The 21108-nt window shown below is 34.3% G+C and overlaps 1 protein-coding gene and 1 long non-coding RNA gene across 4 annotated transcripts in view; one reads left to right on the top strand and one right to left on the bottom strand.

Moving 5' to 3' along the window:
* Positions 1-21108, bottom strand: part of LOC127866427 (phospholipid scramblase 1-like) — a 75438-nt gene that overhangs the window by 13086 nt on the left and 41244 nt on the right. The window contains exons 1-5 of one of the 3 annotated variants that reach the window (XM_052406940.1): positions 19301-19535; positions 5149-5223; positions 2110-2208; positions 1197-1274; positions 705-781 (exon numbers count right to left, since the gene is read on the bottom strand). In XM_052406940.1, coding sequence (XP_052262900.1) covers positions 705-781; positions 1197-1274; positions 2110-2208; positions 5149-5176 — 282 coding nt within the window. In that variant the 5' untranslated portion in view covers positions 5177-5223; positions 19301-19535. Of the gene's footprint in view, positions 1-704; positions 782-1196; positions 1275-2109; positions 2209-5148; positions 5224-19167; positions 19260-19300; positions 19536-21108 lie in introns of those variants that run through there. The other 2 variants (XM_052406937.1, XM_052406938.1) reach the window with 2 other exon arrangements.
* LOC127866452 (uncharacterized) lies at positions 11993-14052 on the top strand. The gene is made up of 3 exons (XR_008043007.1): positions 11993-12165; positions 12723-12833; positions 13449-14052. It is a non-coding gene; the product is annotated as an uncharacterized LOC127866452 (long non-coding RNA).

Here is a 21108-nt window from a genome sequence, read left to right as displayed (position 1 = left end):
GCTGCATTTTTTGCCAGAAAGAATATGATTTCTGCCGTTAGAAGTGTTAATAATTAATGACGTCATGAGCACTTGCGCTTAATATTTGTAAAACATGTTTTTTGCTGTTTGTGTTGCATTTTGTGCTTAAAATATATTTCATCTTGGTAAAATATATTTCATCTTGGTATCAATTTGTTTGTTTTGTTGAACCTGATTCCTTTTTACTGAAAATGATTACTTTATAGTTGATTTTTACTGAAAATGATTACTTTATAGTTGATTCCCAGTAATATGACCTACCTCCTATCATAGACTGATATAAGAACTTCCTGTTGAACTGATAAAAAAAATCATGCAACGTGATATCAACCAGATATCAATGCAGCGGTATGATACAAACTTTTTTTCTTCATAAATTGATATTGGCTAGTTTTGTTCCAGCTATCTGTAATAGTATGGGTCCCTAAATCTTACACCTATATAACCAAATATCTATCAAGAAACTATAGATCTTTGAGCTAACAAGGCGTTAAGGGATCAACTCTAATGAAGAACTAAGAATTCAACTGTTATCTATTTTACTTTTACTCAAGGGAAACAAGGATAGTTTACATTTAAAGGGCAATAATTGGAATGAAGGGAGGAAACCATTCCTACTACATATAATTTGCCATTACACAATTCATGGTGATAATGTCTGAAGCTCTATGACAGATTCATACCTGAGAGTTGTTGTCAGTCATATGCAACTGAAACCCGCGATTCAAAGGAAAGAAGCATCGTTCACAGAGGCTCGACTCTAAAACGTAAGACAACACTTCCATGTAGAGTTCAAGCACAGGCAATACCTTGCTATCTTGTCAACAAATACAGACAGCTTATAAATATATGCATGCATCTAGAGGCCATATCCTTAAAACTTATTATTTAATTAACTTCGAAATTAATAGATTTAACATTCATATTCAAAAGTTATTTACGTCGAAAATCTTTTAACAAAATGTTTCACATTTAAATCAGTTGTTTTTGTAATCAAAACAAGAATCAATAATAAGTTGTCATAATTCTTTACCAGAATTAAATTTTAATCAATAAGAAACTCTATGATATAAAAACGTTCATGTATAACTATGATATAAAAACTCTCAGTTATCACAAAGAGGCTATCGGGCCATGCCATCAACTGCAATTTTCCTGCATCAGTAGTACTCTACCTTCTTGTACGTAGTAAATCTGCTGCATGTCCTTGTTAAGAACGGCATAGCGATTTGCCGTCTCAAAGCCTGTCAGCACTGGCAATACAAAGGAAATTGTCACCATCAAACATAGCATTTGACCTAAGAGTGATAACTCAACATGTGCAACTGAAACACTTTCAAATAATAAGCTGAGTGTTTTTCCTTTCCAATTTATTTTTATTACATATATGTTTTTAGAACGGACTTTTATTATATTTCCCCTGATATTTATGTACAGAATTATAGCTTTTTGCACGTGAAGATAACCAGTTTGATAATCCATGTTATAAACCATGATATACACTTCTTATTGAACACTTTTTATTTAGTTTCTTAATTGTTATAGCTCGCCAATATTAACCTTATTCTGATCTTAAATCATGAATAATTATCAAAATAACGTTACGATGGATCCATTTGTGTTCGTACTGAAAACAATTTAAATAGATTGAAGTAAAATAATATGATTTCTGCTGTTTGGAATCATGATTGTCAGGTAAATTTTGTCGGGCTATATTATAAGTATGCAAAACTAACAAGTTTATGGAAAAAACATTACGCCCATCGTAAAAAATGATGCGATGTCATATTATTTTGGCTGATTATCGAATTTGACTTACATTTTAGCAAACATATTTGATAGTTTTGTGAATAATTCAGTGGACAGTAAATGAGTTCATAAAAATAAAAATGGGAATTATGCTTTATTTACAGTGGCCAATAATTCTGAAGTGCCTGGGTTTATTTTACCGTTGATCAAACCTGGCCTCCATGTTATGTCAAAAAACATTTTCAGACAGTTGGGTGAAGGCTCGATTAGCAATTAATGTATGATCTCTCCACCATAAAAATTATATCCTTTATACTAATACAGAAAGCCGTTTGATACCTTCAAGCATCTCAATCTTCTGTTTGACGAAGACCTGGTCAAGACTGTTCAGATACTGTACACTCGGGGGAAGGTTGCTCATCTGAGTCTGCATCGGCACTGGAGTCGGTAATGGGGGCAATAGAATCATACATTCCAGATTGGAGTCGGTAATTTGAGCGATGGAAACATACATTCCAGACTGGAGTCGGTAATGGGGGCAATATAAAAATACATTCAAGACTGGAGTCGGTAATGTGGGCAATATAATCATACATTCCAGACTGGAGTCGGTAATGGGGGCAAAATAGAATCATATATTCCAGACTGGAGTTGGTAATGGGGCAATATAATAATACATTCAAGACTGGAGTCGGTAATGGGGGCAATAGAATCATACATACCAGACTTGAGTCGGTAATGGGGGCAATATAATCATACATTCCAGACTGGAGTCGGTAATGGGGGCAATAGAATCATATATTCCAGACTGGAGTCGGTAATGGGGGCAATAGAATAATACATTCAAGACTGGAGTAGGTAATGGGGGCAATAGAATCATACATTCCAGACTGACGTCGGTAATGGGGGCAATAGAATCATATTCCAGACTGGACTCGGTAATGGGGGCAATAGAATCATACATTCCAGACTGGAGTCGGTAATGGGGGCAATATACTAATACATTCAAGACTGGAGTCGGTAATGGGAGCAATAAAAAGAATACATTCCAGACTGGAGTCGGTAATGGGGGCAATAGAATCATACATTCCAGACTGGAGTCGGTAATCCGGGCAATATAATCATACATTCCAGACTGCAGTCGGTAATGGGGGCAATATAATAATACATTCCAGACTGGAGTCGGTAATGGGGGCAATATAATAATACATTCAAGACTGGAGTCGGTAATGAGGGCAATATAATCATATATTCCAGACTAGGGTCGGTAATGGGGGCAATATAATAATACATTCAAGATTGGAGTCGGTAATGTGGGCAATATAATTATATATTCCAGACTGGAGTCGGTAATGGGGGCAATAGAATCATACATTCCAGACTGGAGTCGGTAATGGGGGCAATAGAATCATATATTCCAGACATGAGTCGGAAATGGGGGCAATAGAATCATACATTCCAGACTGGAGTCGGTAATGGGGGCAATAGAATCATACATTCCAGACTGGAGTCGGTAATGGGGGCAATAGAATAATACATTCCAGACTGGAGTCGGTAATGGGGGCAATAGAATCATACATTCCAGACTGGAGTCGGTAATGGGGGCAATAGAATCATACATTTCAGACTGGAGTCGGTAATGGGGGCAATAGAATCATACATTCCAGACTGGAGTCGGTAATGGGGGCAATAGAATCATACATTCCAGACTGGAGTCGGTAATGGGGGAAATAGAATCATACATTCCAGACTAGAGTCGGTAATGGGGGCAATATAATCTTACATTCCAGACTGGAGTCGGTAATGGGGGCAATAGAATCATACATTCCAGACTGGAATCGGTAATGGGGGCAATCAAATCATACATTCCAGACTGGAGTCAGTAATGGGGGCAATGGAATCATTCATACCAGATTTCGATCAAAATATAGTCGGTAATGGGGGCAATATAATCATACATACCAGATTTCAATCAAAACCCATGGATTGTTTTTCATTCAATAATATACAAGTTTGTCCATTTCTAAGACATGTACGGGGGAAATAAATAGATCAATAATCAATATGAACGGACACTAGAGCTGTAACGATTCAGTTCGATGCATCGAAAAACCGGTTGAACACCGCCAATTCGATTTCGATACAAATATGCCAATTTGGATTCGATTCACTGCAATCCCGATTGATCCGCATTTTAAACCTTACTTTCCACATCCGTCGTCTAAATGTTCTTGTCATGTGTAATATGTCTTGCGATTGGTCAATAGCCACTATGGCATCCAATGAATGAATGAATAACATGCTGAGCATTACATCAGCCGATAAAATGGCTTCTTCAACCACGCCGAAAGACGCACCTTCAAAATTAAAATAAAAAGTATGGAAACATTTCAGGTTTCGCGAAGGTTTGATGCAAAGGCAACTTGCAAAACGTGTTTTGTTGACATAAGTTACCCATATGGTTTGTTTACTGTGTGCATAATGTTAAGAAGTCAACTGGAAGTTGTTTATATACTTACATGTTTTTTTTCTGTTAAACAAATGTGATACATTGTGTATGTTATGCTATTTAAGAAGGACGTTTTGTTCAATAAATTTGTTACTTATAAAACGATGTTGCGTTTTTAAATTGTATTTCAAATATTAAACACTTTACATGTACAACATAATAAGTTAATAACAAATACTAAACATATTAATTCATGCTCTGGACAAACTAAACATGAAATAGTGTGCAAAATAAGCAGCCAATAGTTTAATTTAAAATGAATCGAAAATAATCGAATCGGACCATTTGATATCGAAATCGAATCGAATCGAATGATGGGTGAATCGTTACAGCTCTAACGGACACTCAGAGATACTACTAATAGCTAAGCAGTCTGCACTTGATTTGGGCAAAGGACAGTTTGGAGAGTTTTGCATTGTTTTTTCCAAATGAGTTATGGTAAAAGGAATATAACAAATCTACATGTAGCATAGTTCAGCTTGATTAGTAATTGTTAAAATGATTCAAAATTAAAAATGATTACTTAAATAGTTGATTCCGAGTAATATGAACTACCTACAAACATCGACTGAAATTACTACTTCCTGTTGAACTGATATACAAAAGTTATTCAGGCAGCGTTATATAAGACATGCCAATTCAGAAGTAATGCAAACTTCTATTCTACCATGGTCATGTATGCATTCACATGCAAGTTACTCTTCTTGGAAAGAATCCCAAACAGTTTAAAATTATTGTACTAGATCTAGGACTGTAACTTAAACCCAAATAAATAGCTCAGTGAAAGCCTTATTTGGACTTTTTAAAAGTACATCTAATACCCTATGGGTCACCCTATTAATCTTTATTTCCCAATATCAAACACATACTTGACTGGGGCTGTTTATGCACCGCCATGTTGGTTGATATGGTGATATGTCGCTAGTTTGGCTTAACGTAAGAATCTGAAATAAAAGAAACAAGCCAGGCTAATTCACTACATGATTTTAAAATTAACCTTTTTAAGAAGTTCCAGTGTTTCCTCTTAACTATTCTAAGCAAGAGGACCGTGGGCGATATGGCCTGACCCGAAACCTGACAGAACTAAACTATTCTGAAAAGGTGGAGTTAAGAACAATACAAAACTTTATGGAATACAAATATTTAATTTCTAAGCTTATTTTCATTACAAATTTTATAATTAAAATATGTCCATAACGTTTATGTACATATTTAAACCTGAGATAAATTGATGGAGGACACCTACTTGAACAATTCCACGGGTCACTTGTGAATTATTTATAGATCAAATGGAAAGATGTCAATTGTTGTAAAAAAAACATCACATTGCAATAAGGCATGGCAGCATATTATGCAATAAAATAATACAATTTCTGGGGTTTCTTCACCTACTATAAATTATCAAATGGGTTGAAATCACATTCTATGGGCATTCTATGATGATTGCTCACATTTACTCATGACATTGCTCAATCTCAATATCTGTTACTTGTTCATTGAATCATATACCTCAGTTTATTTCGAAAAAGAAAATTCTCAAAAGGCCATGCTCTTTCCAATGTTTTCACTCAATATGAATCAAGAATAACATGTATGATGAGTTTATTGCAAAACGAGTTGTTTAAAAAATGTCAACGTGCAATAGACACTGCAACCAGTTTTGCAATAAAGTTATTGCATTCCTTGGTTTTTCTCACCGATGTCCGATATTAAATGGAATCATTATATATAAACATTCTGTATCGTTATATCACATATTCTCATAGAATTGATTATTTTCAGTGTAATTTATTGTATGGTTGTAACTCAATCTGCTGTTGTATATGAAAAAGAAAATCCGTAAATACGACAATTGAAGCTTTCTTTTTACCGTTTTCAATCAATTTAAATAAATTGACCGTTAGTATATGTGTAATAAGTTTATTGCGAAACAGGTTTATTACACAACGGTTTGTTTTACGAATATCACATTGCAATAAGACACCCGTTGTTTGAAACTTTCCTTTCACCATTTCTGATCACATTGAATCAATCAGACTCAGTACATGTGCAATAACTTTGTTGCAAAACGGGTTTATTGCTTAACGAACTGTTAAAAATAGCAAAGAGCAATACGAAACTGCAAACCATTTTGCAACAGAAAAAAAACAGGGTTTAATTACGTGTGTAATCACATTCTTTTGGAATACGGTATTGTTTTATCGTATTAAATCTCGACATTCACCACCTTCCACCGTTATGACCAATAGAGCCTTATTTTGACCACATTGAAGTATATCTAATACCCTATTGGCCATCCTATTAATCTTTATTTCCCAATATAAAACACATACTTGACTGGGGCTATTTATGCTTAACAAATACGTGTGTGCTTATTTTATTGCAAAACGTGTTGTTTAATACATATTTCACATCGAAATAAAACACTCACATATTATAATTGCAAAACGGGCTTATTGCAAAACGTGCTGTTACACAGCCTTACAAGGAAAACTGTCATGCCCCCTGATAGCAATGTTTTTTAACGGACCGCAACCATTTTCAAATTCAGCCCAAATTCAACTACATTTTTACGTCTTTCGACAGCAAAATTTTAACAAGAGCACCGCCTTGCGGGTGCAGACCGCTCATCTATTTTCTTTTTAAAGGTGAAGGGACTATCATTTTCAATCACAAAGGAGGGAGGGGTGGATAGAAGAGGGGTGCATTGTGTGGTGGTGTGGACATTTATTACATTATCTTCCAAAAATGCGAAAAAAAGGAAAAAAAAATCGGGGAGGGGGGGGGGGGGTGGTGGGGGGTGGGTGGGGGGGTGGGGTGGGGTGGGGGGTGGGTGGGGATTCTTGGGTGCGATGGTTGGACGGTATTTCAAACATAAAATAATAAAAATAAATATTTGTGTTTTGTAACCGTTTCAAATAAATTGGGGGGGGGGGTGAGGTGGGGGGGGTATAGTGTGAGGGTGTGGTGGTAATTTGTGATATTAAAAAAAAAAAAAAAAAAAAAAAATTTAGGGGGGGGGGGGGGGGGGGGGATTCGGGTGGGGGGTGGGGGGAGGGGGGGTGGGGGGGGTGGGGGGGGGTGTTTCTTGGGTGCGATGGTTGGACGGTATTTCAAACATAAAATAATCAAAATAAATAGTTTAGTTTTTTAACCGTAAAAAAAAATGGGGGGGGAGGGGGAGGGCACGGGCGATGGTTTGGGTGGAGTCTATTATGGTATGTCAGGTAAGAGTAGTTTTGTCAAAGTATCAATCAAATCTAATCATAAACAAAGAAGTTATGGCAATTTAAGCAAAATTTAATAATTTGACCTTGAGAGTCAAGGTCATTCAAAGGTCAAGGTAAAATTCAACTTGCCAGGTACAGTTACCTCATGATAGCATGAAAGTATTTGAAGTTTGAAAGCAATAGCCTTGATACTTAAGAAGTAAAGTGGATCGAAACACAAAATTTAACCATATATTCAAAGTTACTAAGTCAAAAAAGGGCCATAATTCCGTAAAAATGACATCCAGAGTTATGCAACTTGTCCTTTTACTGTACCCTTATGATAGTTTGCGAGTGTTCCAAGTATGAAAGCAATATCTATAATTCTTTAGGGGTAAAGTGGACCAAAACACAAAACTTAACCAAACTTTCAATTTTCTAAGTATAAAGGGCCCATAATTCCGTCCAAATGCCAGTCAGAGTTACATAACTTTGCCTGCACAGTCCCCTTCCGATAGTTAATAATGGTTGCAAGTATGAAAGCAATAGCTTTGATACTGTAGGAATAAAGTGGACCTAAACACAAAACATAACCAAATTTTCAATTTTCTAAGTATAAAAAGGGCACATAATTCTGTCAAAATGCCAGTCAGAGTTACATTACTTTGCCTGCACAGGCCCATTATGATAGTTAGTAAGTGTTTCAAGTATGAAAGCAATAGCTTTGATACTTAAGGAATAAAATGGACCTAAACACAAAACTTAACCAAAATTTTCAATTTTTAAAGTATAAAAAGGGCACATAATTCTGTCAAAATGCATGCCAGAGTTATCTAACTTTGCCTGCCCAGTCCCCTCATGATAGTAAGTAAGTGTACCAAGTTTGAATGCAATAGCATTGATACTTTCTGAAAAAAGTGGACCTAAACGCAAAACTTAACCAAAATTGTCAATTTTCTAAGTATAAAAAGGGCACATAATTCAGTCAAAATGCACGCCAGAGTTATCTAACTTTGCCTGTCCAGTCCCCTCATGATAGTAAGTAAGTGTACCAAGTTTGAATGCAATAGCATTGATACTTTCTGAGAAAAATGGACCTAAACGCAAAACTTAACCGGACGCCGACGCCGACGCCGACGCAGACGCCGACGCCAAGGTGATGACAATAGCTCATAATTTTTTTTCAAAAAATAGATGAGCTAATAAAAAAGTAAATATTTTTAAACGTCAAATGACAGTGTACATGATGACGTCATAAATGACGTTATATAAAATGGTGCAAAAAATCGTAAAAATCGCCACAAATTAAATGACTTTAAACACTTACATATTACATGTCTCAATCTTATATCAAATGTGTGCTTTAAATACAGTGTGCTACATTTCCAACCACCGAACGGAGTTAAAACAAAACGTAAAATATTGCTAAGATTAAAAATGCAGCATTTCACTTCACTGCAGGTAAGATTGGACCAAAACATACATTAATACCTTCCTGAACATGAGGGAATGAATAGGGAAGTCCAAATAAATTGGTTTACAATGGTATCCTGTAACAAATTTAAAAAAAGAGGAAATAAAATGAACTATCAAAAAAAGAAGAATACAAAAATGCAAGAGTATGATACACAAAAACTTAAATCCAACAATAAAAGAACTTAATAAACCAAGGGTGAACATAAACCAACAAAAAATACACAATTAAAACAAATGACAATAATCTTGACGCTGTTACAGATCGGTCTCCAAGAAAGTTAACAGAAGCAGAAACAAGTCTATTATCCAAAGGAATATCTTTTTACCGTCTAAAAACATGTAGACATATCAAAGATACACAGTGACCTAGCAGAATGGGAAAGACGGTTGCGACTCGCAGAGTATTTCCATAATGATGAAAATCAAGAAAGGGAAAATGAAAAGGAAAGATATGAGATAAAAAAAAGAAAGCCGTTTTACTCTTGAACCTGGTAGAGAAAAGTGTATGGATGCATACATAGAACCAATAAAGAATGCTATAATAAAATAAATGGCATTAAAGAAAAATGACAGTTAAATATCACAAAACAAGAAAAACAGGCACTGCACACATTACTAAATGATTCCAGTATAATAATCAAGCCTGCAGACAGGTTTCGGAATAGTGATAACAGACGCAAATGAATATGTAGAAAAACTCAGGAATGAACTTAGTGACAACACATCATATGAAAAAATTAATGGGAATGGACTTAAAAATGCAACAAAAAGGTAAAACAACTAGCAAATAAACTATTGAAAAATGGCATATTTCAAAGAGCTTACAACAATAATTGATACCTAAATATCCATCAAGATGGAAATTCAAAGGAAATAAAAAAATACTTAAAAAAGAGAACCCGTATAGATCAATCGTAAACAGCATTGGAACAAGTACTGAAAGAATGGCAGAGGTAGCAGAAAAGGAGCTAGAAACCTATGTTATAGAAACACCAAGCTATATAAGAGACAATACAGCATTTTTAAACGCTATAGAAAGGGAAGTTAATACACCATTACCAGAAGGAATTCAATTATACTGTTTTGATGTTGTCAAATTGTATCCCATCAACTCCAAAGAGGGCCTAGAGGCATGCAAACAAGCTTTAAATGAACGATGTATTCATAACAGCAATACTGAAGCGGTGATGGAAATGACTAAAATTGTCTTAGGAAATAATGTGATTGAATTTTGTTGACAAGAATACAGACAAAACGAGGGGGTTGCTATTGGATCGAAACTTGGGAGAAATTATGCGGGTTGTTACATGAGGAAATGGGATGAAAAATTATCAGAATACAACTAACCCGGGTGTACATTGTCCAGGGTAATCATGGAACTTAGGCTGGAAATCCATGGTATAACATGGAATTCCATGGAAATCCCTGGAATTTGAAACAGTTTCCAGGGTTTTCCAGGGTTTTGTTCTAGAAATGTCCATGAAACGTGGACTTTTTTCCCCAAGCATTTTCCAGCCTTGGATGGAAAAGCATGGAAAAGGAATGGAAAACGCTGGATATAGGCTGGATAACCATGGAAAATATTTCCAGATAGCATGGAAAGTGGAACATAGAATTTTTTAAGCATGGAAAAGACTCTAACATTTTCAGCTGACCCTGGAAAAAACTTAGACTTTATAAGAGGAGAAAATAACTTATAAAAATGCAACACATTTTATTCAAAGTAAATCAGAGTTCAACAATTTACACAACATATGAATAAAACATAAAACAATGTGCATAGTTTGGGCAGAAATAGTAGTAGTTATAGTAGTAGTAGTAGTGGTAGAAGTAGTAATGCTGAGGCTGGCAGTAGAATATGTTGTAGGAGTAGAAGTAAAAGTGGTTGTTGTATAAGTTGTACAAGCAGTTAAACTACTGATAATTATACTATTGGTGCAAATTAAAGTGACAGTAGCAGTAGTAGCAGTTATTATTGTGTTGTTGTTTTAGCATTTACAGGAATAGTAGCAGTAATGGTAGCAATAGTAGAATAAATGATAATAACAATACTAGTAGCAGCAGTAGTAGTAGTAGTAGTTAAGGAAGTAGCATTAGCAGCAGCAGCAGTAGTAGTAGTAGAAGTAGTAGTAGTAGAAGTAGCAGCAGCAGCAGTAGTAGCAGTAGCAGCAGCATCAGTAGGTAGTAGTAGCAGTAGTAGTAGCAATAGTAGTTGAAGTACTAGTAGTAGTAGTAGTAGTAGTAGTAGTAGTAGTAGTAGTGTAGTAGTAGTAGTAGTAGTAGTAGTAGTAGTAGTAGTAGTAGTAGTAGTAGTAGTAGTAGTAGTGGTGGTGGTAGTAGTAGTAGTAGTAGTAACAGCAGCAGCAGCAGTAGTAGTAGTTGCTGCAGCAGGCGTTGTAGTAGTAGCAGCAGCAGCAGCAGTAGCAGTAGTAGTAGTAGCACCAGCAGCAGCAGCAGGAGTAGTAGCAGCAGCAGTAGCAGCAGCAGTAGTAGTAGTAGTAGTTGAAGCAGTAGTAGTAGTTGAAGCAGTAGTAGTAGTAGTAGCAGTAGTAGCAGCAGTTTTAGTAGAAGTATAGTAGTAGTAGTAGAAGTAGTAGTAGTAGTAGTAGTAGTATAAGTAGAAGTAGCAGTAGTGGTAGAAGTAGTAGTAGTAGTAGTAGTAGTAGTAGTAGTAGTTGTTGTTTTTGTGGCTGTTGTAATAGTAGTAGTAGTTTTGCAGAAGTAGTAGTAGTAGTACTAGTAGTAGAAGTAATAGTAGTAACTTTCAAAGCAATGTCTACAAGTTTAAATTCCTTAACCCTGTTCAAGGTGTATACACACTCAATATTTAACTACAGTCCAGGTTTGCAATTAACAAACTATCTGATAAACCTGTGTGTGAGTCAGATATGTCTGCTGCTAATCTATTGGTTATAAAATATCACAGCCTTTTCTGATTGGCTGAGTTCAAATACAGAAAGTTTACCTGTTAGATTGAAAATCTGGAGCAGGCGTATTGTAAAATATGCAGGTTAAACTTGTTGTTAAAATGAAGTTAATGTAATGTTCACAAACAGTAGAGTTAATGAGTTTTTCCATTAACAAGAATTTCTTAAAATAATAATGTATGTATATCATTTGGAAAGTGACATGAAATGTTGTTAAAAAGTGATGCATACAAGTGTTTCAGAAGTCTGTCTAGGAATAGAACAACAACTGAAGGTTTGTGCTTTTCATTATTTCTAAATATTTCTTTAAATTTATTCTTCTTATGTCATCATTGTAGACCTTTTTTATGTGACATTTTAGGTAAAAGTATGGCAAATATAGAAGTTTAAAAGCAGCTGTCACACACATTTTCACTAAGTGCAGTTTGCAGCTTGATAAAGGAAGTCCTATGTGGAGATTTTAATAAGCTTGAATGTAGTATCGGAAGTTTATAATGCATGGCTAGGGAACTGAGGCTAAGGGAGTTATGTGCTGTGCATGATGAGAACTCAATGCTCATTAATGCTGTTAATGTTTATAAATAAATTAATTATACCAATAGCATTGTTTTTTAGGTTTCACTGTGCATTTTCATACCAATAGAATTACACATCATTCTAATTATAGCAATAATAAATTTGTACTAATCATACCTACAAATTTTGTTATGCTATGCTTTGTGATGTATAAACTTCATTGTAAGTTATTATTTAAAGACCATTTTACTAAATATTTAAAACAATACTTGAATTATTTTCTATAAACATTTTCATTATGTGCTTTAACTGTAGCTGACCAGTTGATGAAAGATACTGCAGAGTTTGGCAGGGAAATAACCCAAGACAGCAAAGCAGCTCTTTTGGCGCATTTACTAAGAGGACTAACATGGCCACAAATTCATGGTAAATATTGTTATGCCCCGGGCTCATATAAGTAATTTAGTGTTAACCACTTGAAAGTATTTTGTCTTTTTGGTATCCAATATTTTGGTTTAGTTTCAATTACAGGTTATTTTTATATGAATTAACAAATTAGCATAACTTTCATATAGCAATATCTGAATATAAAATTCCTATATACATGTATGTTTGAGTTTCCAGATACATGCTAGTGTACCCCGTTTTGGGGCATTTAACAATATAAATTTCAAAATAAAAGAGAGTCATATAAAAATATAAGTTAAATCACCAATTTATTCACTTGAAAGTCTCAGTTTTCCTGTGTGGTTGCCTGTTTGCAAGTAGATTAAAGCCCGCTTGCAAACTTTAAGAGAATAAATTTCAGTAAATGGAAAAGAAATAATTGCTAACTACTTAGGATCGTAAATGTTCGCTCAAATACAAAAAAGCCACATACCGAATTGAGCAGTGATATGAAATATCTAAAATAGATTAAAATATGAATGAGCATTGAAGTATAGATATTCAATCATATGATTGCTGCACATTTACTTTTACAGATGAATGTAAAAAACTTATGACTTTCTTGTAATATTGTTTGCTTTGTTTTTCTTTCAGAGATCATGCAGGAGCCGTACAGTATAACAGCAGTACAAGTTCTATAAAAGATCCACGACCTACTGAAGCCCTGCTAATTAACAAAAAAGTTTTCAAAAACTGTAATTTTATCCCACCTGGGTACTTATAATTTACTAAGCTGCCTACACAAGTTTTAGACTTGCAATTATATTTTTAACTGTCACTTGGAAAGTAATACATGTACATGCATTATGCAAAGTATTTTAATGAAATTGAGCACCTAAATTGCATGAAAGTGAAAGTACAATGTAGCTGAGAAAAATAGTATCCTTGTGCTCATGGGCAGCTACATATATTGTGACAAACATGAAATAGCTAAAAAAACTTAAATTTTTCATTTTGTTTCTTGTATATCGTTTGTACAGGGTTCATGAATTGTTACTGTATATTACTTGACTTGCTTGTATTTTGTTACTTTGAATACATGTTGTGAAGGTTGCATTATACTTTTTAACTTTTAAAGTAGCGCCTGTTCTGTTATGTAAGGGCCTGATTTATGATAATGGACATAGAGGCTTTGTAAGCATGTATTAAACAACACTTGTTTGATCTGAATAATTTGTTAAATAAATGTAACACAATTTGTAATCTGATGTTATATTTTGATAAATTGTGAACAAAATAATACATCGAAGAAACTAAGGCATTATGTTGATTTTTTGTTTTGTTTTAATCTAACCTTAAATTATGATTTATTTAAGCTGTGAGTATTGTATTCATTTAATACATGAATATTGTTTTTAGACCAGAAATTTCTTTTTCTATTCAGTGACCATGGTAAACGCTGGACAATTTTCCATGTTATACCAGGCATCCATGGAATATTAAACAAGGAAAAACCCTGGAACATTTTCCAGGGTTTTCCAGCCAGCATGGAAAAAATACCGTCCGAATACTCCATGTAATCTGGAAAACCCTGGAAAAAAATCCATGGTTTTCCATGGTTTTCCAGATTACATGGAGTATTCGGACGGTATTTATTCCATGCTGGCTGGAAAACCCTGGAAATTGTTCCATGGTAATTATTCCAGGGAGCCTGGAAAACCATGGAAACTATTCCAGGCTATTTCCACATACCATGGACAATTTTCCACCCTTTTTTTTTAAATATTGACGCTGGAAAAGGCTGGAAACTTAGTCCGAATACTCCAGCCTCATATTTTCCATGGATTTCCATGGAAAACCCTGGACAAAGTACACCCGGGAACAACCAATGTTTTATAAACGTTTCATAGATGATTGTTTTGGACTATGGACACATGGAAGTGACGAACTTATGAAATTTTTCGACTTAGTCACTATGCTAATAAAATACATGAAAACATCTAAGTAGAGTTAAGATGGAATACAACACAGATAGACTTCTTGGACACAAAAATTCGAATGGAAGATGATAAAATAACAACTGATTTTTACTCAAAGCCAACTGATAAACATCAATATGTCCAATATGACTCCGACCATCCAACAAATGTGAAGAAAGCAATACCCTATGGACTAGGAATACGTTTAAAAGAATATGTTCTGACAAAAACAGATACCAAAGTAGGAAGGAACAACTAAACAAAATCTACAGAAAATAGGATATCCAAATAAAATTGTAAACCATGAATTATCCCGAGTTGATATTTTAAATAGGAAAGACTTACTTACGAAGAAAGAAACAAATAAAACAGCCAACAAGAGAGTACCATTAGCTATAACTTATTCCAACAACCTTTCAAACATACACCCAATAATTCGAAAACATACCAACAAACTATATAAATCAGACCGAATGAAAAATGTATTCCCAGATGTACCAAAAGTTCCATACAGACGAGATATTGGTGACATTTTAGTACATGAAAAACAAACAAAGAAATAAACAAGCGTTTTCAACAAATACCAAAATTATGCAAGACAATTTGTATAGTCTGTAAAATGTTAAAAAGAGGATTCCATAACAAACCAAGACGTGAAATTCCAAATGAAGCAATAAAACAGAACTGTTACATTTACAACTTGGTATAGGGTATATTTTGTACTAAATGCCAAAAGATGGTATACGTAGGAGAGACAAGCAGATCAATAACGGAACGTGCCAAAGAACACGAGGCAGACGTGCGGCTACTGAGAAATAAACCAATGGTGCTGGCCACGGGGGGCAGGACATGGGTATATCAGTGCTAACACAAATACGAGACAGTTCCCGTTATTACAGACTGATTAAGGAATTGGAATTCATAAAGAAGTTTGAAACACAATCACCAAATGGATTAAATACAAAAAATCAACTTGATGTCCTGCTACGGGAAATTATCTAGTAAAAATATTTGTGAAAAACATTATATTTAATCATCAACATAAATGAATGTAAAAATAATAGTACTATATGCAATTTATCTTATCAATTATATGTATATGATACATAAAATAGCAAGTATACAACATTATTTAATCATATATCATTATATAATCTTTAACATGGATATGGATTGTTATCATTAAATTCATTAAATAAGTTTACCCTATTTATTTAATGATACAAAGTAAAGTTAAATTATAATTATATATGATGATGTATTGTTTTATTGTAAAATATCAATTAATTTAGTGAAATGTATTTAAAGCACACATTTGATATAAGATTGAAACATAAAATTATATAAATATATGAAAATATATTAGAAATATATACTCTTTCTTGAGGGGAATGGGGCCGATATTATCGGCCCCGAAATTGCAATAAAAAACCAACTGGCATGCTAAATATGAACTAGCTATCTTCAATATTGCAAAAGTAATGGCAAAATGTTAAAGTTTGATGCAAACGAACAAACAAACAAGCACACAAAACAACAGACAGGGCAAAAACAATATGTCCCCCACTTATAAAGTGGTGGGGGACATAAAAACACAAGGTGAAAACAAGCATAAAATAAAAAGAAAATGTGGTGGATTCGGTTGAATATCGATTTAAATTCACTCGTGATCATAGTATAGATAAAAAAATGCTATTTTCTATGATCACTCGCAAATTAAAATCGATAATCCACCGAATCCAACAAATATCCTCTATATCATATATCGTGTTATTTCTTAAAATTTTACCCAGCATGTGTAGAAATATAACGTGATATATACATTTCCAGAAAGGAATTTCTGTTCTGCGTTGAATAAGACTGGGTTCGTGAAAATCGCTGCAAAATTGATGAAGAAATGGCTGTTCACCCCGCTTTCGGGTGATTTCGAGTTGGATACCTTGTTCTATATATATTGATATTGATTTTTTTTTTGAAAAGTTGATTTTTTGTTACAATATGATAATTTATCATTCAAAATGATGTTTTCACTAATTAATATCATAGCCACACGCTAACCACCTGTGCTTGTAATATCAACCAAGCACACATTTACTGAAAGAATAAAATCCATCTTTTAAAAGTTGTGCCCTAAACATATGACATAGAGCGTGTATACGTGAACTTTATGTAAGATGTGTTAAGCTTGTTTGTTACGTTTTATGCACTAAAAAGCATACCTATTCATTAACAATACCTTTGATAATTAAGTTTAAAGTATAATATCATGTAAAACACATTATTCTAGAACGGTAACTTAACCCAGTTATAACATATTAAATTAAACACTGGTCCAGTATCAAACTTTATATTAATTTATCCAACTGCCTACAAAGCTTAGGCAATTACCCGAGAACATGGTTCTGTCGAGTTTGTCTAATGTTATTTATGCACGTATGTGGTTTGAAGAATCTAAATATAGGATTTTGACAAATAGGAAACTGATTACATGAAAGCACAATTCACGTATCTTACCATAACGTATCTTACCAACATTTTTAGTTCTTATTTATGAGCGAAGCTCACAAATAATGCAGACGCAATTATGGATATCAGTATGGCTTAGCTACGGTAGGAACCGTAACCCAAGACTGCCTGTGTGGATAACTGCAGTAAAATTTAGCAGACGACACAATTAATGCTTAAAGTGATATTAAGGGCATTTTGCACTGTTGAATTGGGCTGAAAAGAATTAACAGGTCAAAAGAGTTAGTTAAAATGTGGTTACTGATCACATATCTGCTACTCATCTTGCTACATGTTGTTAATAAAATTTTATATTCGCTATTCTCACCCAGTCCTGTAAGCCGAAATGATCCGTAAAACAAAATTGTGTCTTTGTGTCGTATGAACGAATCTGCACTAAAATTAAATTTAGTATCACATCGTACATGCATGATCAGTTGTCAAACGTAAGTACGGTTGCTATTCAAATGCATTATTTTGCTCTTTCCGGGATATTGTTTTAGTATGTTGATGCTGCATTAATAAAAATAAGTGTATATGAAGTGAAAACACCAAAAATAAAAAACGGTTGCGATAGACACCTATGAACTGTTAGATTCCCATACTATCACTTTGAAGCTTTTTCTCTAACCACACCATCTGCCTGTTCTCACTGGTACACTACATAGTGTGTATTTAACAGCTTGTAAGACAACGTTGGCCAGTCTAGTGTTTATCATTGAAATCTGTACATATTGGCTGCTTCAGGGAAAATGGGCTTAATGCATGTCAAATAAGATTAGCCTGTGCACACTGATTAGCTGTATCAATGATTTGATAAAACACACGCATCTCACCCTGTGCTTTAAGACAAACTCTTTATAAATTTGAATGGGTTGTGGTCATTTCAAACTTGCGATATAAAAAGCTATAACATAATTTTGAAAACTGAGTTGCGTTTAAGATTATACAACAGCGAACAAAGTCAGTGCCTTCAGCGCTTTGATTTTTCTCATGCTATATCTTGTCATGATAGAGTCGGCGATTAATGAATCTTAGCCTGGAATATGATAGCTGTGTTCATTTAGATTATTTAGTCGATAGAGCGTTAACGTATCTTACAAAAAATGTTCCCAACCATTAAAAATTCGAAATTTCGTCAATTTATGCTGTTTTAATTATCAAATAATGAGTCCAATCACTATTATAAACATATTACGTGACCACTGTCAATGTCATATGCATATAATTCACTCTATATTAACATTATTTCACACCAAATATGTGACTGATACCAAAATGTGTTAACGTATGTTACCGCAGTTTACAGGACACTCATTAAATGTGTTATGTGAACATTATGAGCATGATTTCTGTGCCCAAGTGCATATTTTTATGTTTTCCAGTTATGTTTCCTCCAGTTCACAAATAAAAACCCTCTATTAATCACCAGAAAATTATATTTTGTGCCCCTTACTAATCACCAATGCCAGGGACATTAGAAATATTAAATTTTACAGGTAGATTACGTCAAATATCAACTTAAAATGAGTTTTTAATTCGGTAAAAAGTGCTTTATTCAGGAACCAACCATCTTTGTGTGCCCAAAACATCTTCAAAACTTAGTATCAATTAAAATATATAGGCATGTGACAGTTAAAATATGAAAATGTGCCTTTAATTGACAATAGGCGCATCACAGTCTAAAAGCTATCAACTTAACTGTATTGGAATGTGACAACAAAATTATCGTATCGTATAGCTACACTGATAGCATTTTACATTTAACTGTTTAAAAAATACCTGTGATCGAAGGTGTGTTCATTTTTTCCAATAAAACTAGCATAACACCTATTAAATGGTCAAACAAATTAATTATGCATGTACAAATTACAATAAAAAAAACTTACCTTAAAACGCTTAATACCTTAATTATTTACAATTAGCTGTTAAACATGCCGCCAATGTTATCCACGTGACCTAGTTTACCTGACAATATGTAAACACCAATGTTACAGAATTTGACCTCAGTACACCAAGTACCTTATATTTTCATTCTATACATAGATTGTGACGTCACTACGTTTTTGTCAGTAAGACCGGTGTGTACACATTGCTGATATTTTTACACCGACCATGACGATGACATCAATGGCTTTTAGTTGCAATAATCCAACTCCCAGCTATAATTGCAATAATCCAACTCCAAACTGGCCACCCCTACAAACTATTGACCCTCCGGGTACGCATGTACTCATAAAAGCTAAGAGCATTCAAGAAGAACTACAATGGCTTTCTATTGATCCGTATAGGATTGTGAAATAGAGTAGAACTATAAGGGCATTACATTAAACCACTTATATGTATTTATTATCGTTGTGTGAATAAATAAACTGGTAATACAGGTTTTTGAAGGTGATGTATGTTTAATGGTGCGGAAATCAAGATTTCCTCGTGCGCAGATTTGTGAAGCCATGTGCACTTTTCTTAATTAATGGTAATGCATAAATCTTGTAATATATGTATCCCGGAAAAAGCAACTTTTTGGAAAAACCCACTAATCTGCTGGTACAAATAAACATGACCCATTTTTAATCCTTTCAAAATCACACACCGTATCAACCGTTATTATTTAAAGGAAGCTATCATTGGTTGATATAATGGACCAGCGTTGTTTGTACCGGGGTGATTAGTGGGTTTTTCTAAACTCGTGCTTTTCCGGATCAGTCTATTATCGCAGCTGCTTTTATCAAAACTAATGCTTCACTTTATGTACTTTTCGCAAATAGGCGTTGTGGATGGGAATAGGGGGGCGTCCTCGGTGCGCTTTAGGCCTCGGCGGCGAGCGGGCGGTTGTTAGGGACGTGACGTCCTTGGTTGGACTTGTGATTTTGAAAATATGAAGTTAAATTGTGCAATTGTATGATTTTGAGTTTAGGCTTGACGTCTGGTGGGTATTAATAATATTCAATTATTCACATGTAACGCATGAGCATGTTTAATGATACGTATAGCGACGTGTTCTACAGAATGGAATTTGTATCGTTTCAGTTCTTAAATATATGAGGAGGATGTCGCAACGTGTACTGACGTCTCGAGATTCTTCAACTGAGCGGTGCCATTGGGGTCGATATCTGTTGCTCATTGAACACATGCTCGTCGGAAGGTTTGTTTCTTGCATTTATGTGTAGAAAGCCCTGTCAGATACAAACACCCACTCCGTGCGTGTGTTTCAAGAAATAAAATACCCTGCTTGTCATGACACCTAAACAAATGTGTTTGTTTTTATTCTAAATGGTTAGATGATAAATAATTTATGTTTGTCATAAAATATAATGGAATATAAAACATAACTATCATTGTGTTTACCTCTTGATTAAATCAAAGCTATGAAGGCACACCAGTTGTTCGCTATATAAACAAAAGACATTGTACTTTTGGCCGAACTAAGGTGTAATGCCAAGTAAGGTCTTCAAACCCAAGTTACGTTCGCTTTTTGGTCAACACCACAGTGCGTGTGTGTATTTCGAAGTAAATGAGGCTGTATTATATTAGGACCCGTTGTATGCCCCATCACGCATAGTTAATCATGTTACTAGACTCATAGGCGCTCGATGTTAATGTTGTTTTTATTTATTTATTTATTTATTTTTTATTTACCCGTTGTTTAATATAATGCATACGCATACTAAATCAATAAAAATCTTCCGTTTTGTCGGAAGATTTTTTGTGATTTAGTATGTGTATGCATTATAATTAACAACGGGTAACTAAAAAATAAATAAATAAATAAATAAAACATTGCCGTCTAGCGCCTATGACTAGACTTACGAAAGTTGGGACGAAAAACT

The sequence above is a fragment of the Dreissena polymorpha genome, chromosome 2, assembly GCF_020536995.1.
Source record: "Dreissena polymorpha isolate Duluth1 chromosome 2, UMN_Dpol_1.0, whole genome shotgun sequence".
NCBI lineage: Eukaryota > Metazoa > Mollusca > Bivalvia > Myida > Dreissenidae > Dreissena > Dreissena polymorpha.
This window is presented reverse-complemented; position numbering and strand designations above follow the sequence as displayed.